We start from the raw sequence: 4,113 nt of genomic DNA on the forward strand, positions 1-4,113 counted from the left end.
CAATCTGAGAGAGGTAAACATGTAAACTTGATGCAAGCGAGACGGGTTTGGGGTGGATTCCCCACTCACGTCTTTTAAAATTGGGGAAAACCCAATTTTAAACATGAACACAATCAAATCGGGTTTTTTATGTCAAAGTCAAGGTGGGTTCAGACGTGTACCATGAGTACAAGTTTTGTTGTCATGTCTACCTCCAAATGTTTTAAGTCAGCAAATTTGGTCATCGCTACGAAAGACAGGACACATGCAATTGCATAGAGGGACACATAATAATAGATGGTATATATTTATAGGGGTCAAAAACTTGTCTTAAAAAAGTTTATGTTAAAAAGTTTTTGATCCATGTAAATATATCATCTTTTGTTTTTTTTTGTTTTTGATCCCTACGTACAATGACATGTTTAACTTACTTTAACAGCGATGACAAATTTTACCAACATAAAATTTTGAGGGATCATTGTTTAAAGAATTTTTTAGAGGACTTAAAACACATTTATTTATTTCTAGGAATAAAAAATGTATTTAACACTTTTATTACAACACAATACTTTTATTTACTCAATAAACATACAATACCAGACCTTTGAACTTATTACAAATATTTTGATAGTAATAATGTCATAAATCACATTTTTTTTATCTATATGTTCCCTTTTCAGAGAGACTCAATCATATATATAGTCTTAATTATATTAGCATATATCCAGATGAGCATACCATCTGGCATCTGTTATTCTCAATAAAAACTGAATAAGCAACAATATAAGTAATTAGTTTTAAGGCGTCTTAGCAACTACTGCATTGTAGATTTTCAAACCTCCTTTCCATTTTCCACTCCATACTTCATACAATCCAAAATGAAGTTCCTTTTCCTCACCTGACACTTCAATTTCAAGCTTAGCCTCATCTTTTGGAATGGTTGTCTTAGGAGTACCACACTCTAGATGCACTACCTCATATTTATATGTTCCCTTTTTCCCAACTTTAGCCATCACCAGTACATCTGTGCTGGTTCCCCAACCGAAACCTTCTGGCTTAACTTCCACCTCAAATTTCACTGTATATTTCCCTTTATCTACTACTTTTACTTTACCAGATACCTCCAACCATGAAACTTGTGTCAGCTCTGCAACTTCGCTGAAATAATGCATGCATATAGAAACATTAATTATTTAATTAACACATCTCTATCAAAAAAAATACTACTATTAGACAATTAATCCATGCTTTAAATATGTTTTTAGTTCTTATAAATATACAAACTTGTCATTTTAATCCCTTTAAAAAATTTCTTCGATTTTTAGTCTTAAAAAAAATTCCATCTTCGCTTTTGGTCCATCCTTTTAAGCAAACTCATATGTAAAATTCTTTTTTTTTTTATAAATTTTTTAACAAAACATAAATTAAATATGAATTTTATATTTTTGGCGGTTAAAAATTCATATTTAATTTATATTTTGTTAAAAATTCTAATTTCTTTTAAAGAGATTTTTACAATATTCTACATATTTTTGCACAATTTTATTAAAAAATACAAAAGCTACACATGAGTTGACTTAAAAATAGGGGTCAAAAGTGATGACAGAAAATTTTATAGATACTAAAAGTCGAAGGAAAATTTTATAGGGACTTAAAAAAAAATCGATATATTTATAGAGACCAAACACGTATTTAACCCTTAATTTATACATACATATGTGAAGAAGGAAAAATAAAATTATATAATTTAATTACCATCCTAACATAATGTGTGCACATAATAGATTTTGCTCATGTATTCAGACAAATCATACTATAATATCATATCATTCCTCAAATCAGTATATAAAATGTCTTTCACAAATATCAAGAGGTACTTTCCTCAACAAAAAAAAAAACAACAAATATCAAGAGGTACATTTGATTAGATAGAGTTCTACATGGTTTGTGTATGCAAATAAAATCAATAAGTTATCATTTTCATTGTAATAACAATATATGAATGCAACTTACTCTATTATTTTCCAGTAGCGAGGATCATTTCCCCATATAATGTTGAGTCCTTTTGGTTTTATCTCGCACTTGCCATCAACCTGCACACGTATATCGCCTCCGTTGTTAATTATATAAATAAATGGCAGCATCATGAGTACTATTCAGTCAAATTTGGATTGCGGAAGTCCTCGTAAGCTTAGCTCAGTTGGTAAGGACAATGCATAATGTATGCAAGGTCCGGGGTTCGAATCCCGGACACCACAGAAAAAAAATATTTGGATTGCGGAAGTATATTGTGATTTTTTTTTGTTTTTTTTCCTTATAAATAGACAAAATGACAAAGTTGTTATAAACTTGCACATATAAATGAAGGTGCTGCGTGGGGTTCCCTCAAACCCCATTCATGACGCCCGCGTAACAATTTCGCGGTTTTTGTCAGTTGAGTTAGAGTTTGTGGATGTATATTGTGATTTCTATAATTTATCTCATAATTTTTCTATTACAAAAATTTGAACAATCAACACGAAAAAAGTTAGACCTTGTAAAAAAAACATGAAAAAAGTTAGGGGAAATGATATTTCTCTCGAAAAAAGTTAGACGTTGTATTCATGTGTTAGCTTTCTCGTGGTAAAAGTTTGGTGACAAAAGTTTGACATTCTTAATCTAAAACAACGAAGTTTAAATTACCCAACAAATAGTTTTAAAATGGTCATTATTATCATTTTAAATAATAATAATAACAATAAATATAATTTCTTCTTTCCTCTTTCAAAAAAAAGTTTCTTCTTTCCTAATTTTCTTTACAAAAATAAAGTTAACTAGCCATCTTTCCATCATTTTGTAAAGATCACTATTATACTTTGCTTTTCAAAAGAGTCTTTTATTTGTGATAAAAACACAAAATAACTTTTTCTTGATAAAGTAATGGGTCTTGGGTGTCCAACCTTCAAACTTAAAATAACTTATAATCTCTAAGAACGATTTTTGAAATGTTAATTTTTAATCTTGTAACAAATTAACGGAATAAACGTCTTTGCTTTTCAAGAAAATAAAATTAGACTAATTCTTGTTGAAAAAAAGATTCAGATTATTACAGGTTACGCTAGTTATTTAGAAAATAAAAAATAAAAGGAAATTTGGATCTATGTTCTAAAGTAATAAAACTAGCAAAAAAAATAAAAATTTACTACAGACCATAAAACTGACAAACAACCATTTTAGTCATTGAAAGAGTGAGACGTTGTCATTAAAGTTCATAAATAAATCGAAATTGCAGACACATGTTAAGTGCAAAAATTGTTAGTAAATTTATAAACAAAATAGACGAACGAAAAACATATTTGAAAACTAAATTAACTACGTAAAACTATATTCACATACCAAAATGACGAATGATAAAGACATTTGTGGATGTACTTGCAATCTCGTTATATTTAAGAACTATTGTGACATCGCATCACTTATTTATGAACCAAAATGACTATTTCCCGATAATAAAACTCTCGAATCACCAAAAAATAAGAGTAATAAAAAAAATTCAGAAAAAAAGAGAGTAATAAAACTCTATTTTAACCCTCAAATAATTCTTAGCATGTGAAATAAATTACAACTTTCCCTTTTTTTCTTTTTTATGGAACACAAATTTCTTCTTAGTTTGGGACACATATATTATTGTATCATAATTTTTTCATAAACATGCACTTTCTGCAAGAAATATAATTTTATACGTAAAATGAAATTCTTGTAAAATAAAACGTATACTTGCCCATTTATTAGACACAGGAGGGTCCGCTGTCTGATGAGGCTTTCTGAAAGGCATTCTGAGAAATCTGCAAATAAAAAAGCTGCTTTTATGTTTCTGTTCAGCTCCTCTTTTTTGGTGTATGCAATCTATGAGGGAAGCTTTATGTAACGAACCTATTATATAGAAGGAACAAGGAAGAGAAATTTAGATGGAAGTAAAAAAGAATATTTTGTGTGTGATAAGAAGGAAGGGAAAGAATAATACAAGTTGAGCACAAAAGGAATAAAAAAAATTCGATGAGCTTTTGTAAAGAAATTCCATTCTTTTTACCACCGCGTGAATAATAAATAATACCTACGCACAACCATTCAATTTGGATTCCCGCCGAGTAGTGG

The 4,113-nt window shown here is 29.2% G+C and overlaps 1 protein-coding gene across 1 annotated transcript; it reads right to left on the reverse strand.

The window, feature by feature from the left end:
* Window positions 1-529: 529 nt before the first annotated feature.
* On the reverse strand, window positions 530-3,868 carry PP2-A10 (phloem protein 2-A10). The gene is made up of 3 exons (XM_085744687.1): window positions 3,740-3,868; window positions 1,993-2,072; window positions 530-1,137 (listed from the first exon to the last, which is right to left on the reverse strand). The coding sequence occupies exons 1-3, from the start codon at window positions 3,791-3,793 to the stop codon at window positions 777-779; spliced, it is 495 nt and encodes a 164-aa protein (XP_085600813.1). The 5' UTR covers window positions 3,794-3,868; the 3' UTR covers window positions 530-776.
* Between the last annotated feature and the right edge of the window lie 245 nt (window positions 3,869-4,113).

Source organism: Medicago sativa, chromosome 2 (assembly GCF_051527215.1).
Source record: "Medicago sativa cultivar Bolivia chromosome 2, Bolivia_mono, whole genome shotgun sequence".
NCBI lineage: Eukaryota > Viridiplantae > Streptophyta > Magnoliopsida > Fabales > Fabaceae > Medicago > Medicago sativa.

Bases quoted from the DNA above. Each gene is read 5' to 3' on its own strand.
- PP2-A10 (XM_085744687.1), bottom strand. From the start codon at position 3,793: ATGCCTTTCAGAAAGCCTCATCAGACAGCGGACCCTCCTGTGTCTAAT. The intron at 2,073-3,739 runs GCAAGTATACGT...ATACGTGTGCAG, and splicing joins CTCCTGTGTCTAATAAATGG to GTTGATGGCAAGTGCGAGAT. The intron at 1,138-1,992 runs GTAAGTTGCATT...GCATTATTTCAG, and splicing joins CGCTACTGGAAAATAATAGA to CGAAGTTGCAGAGCTGACAC.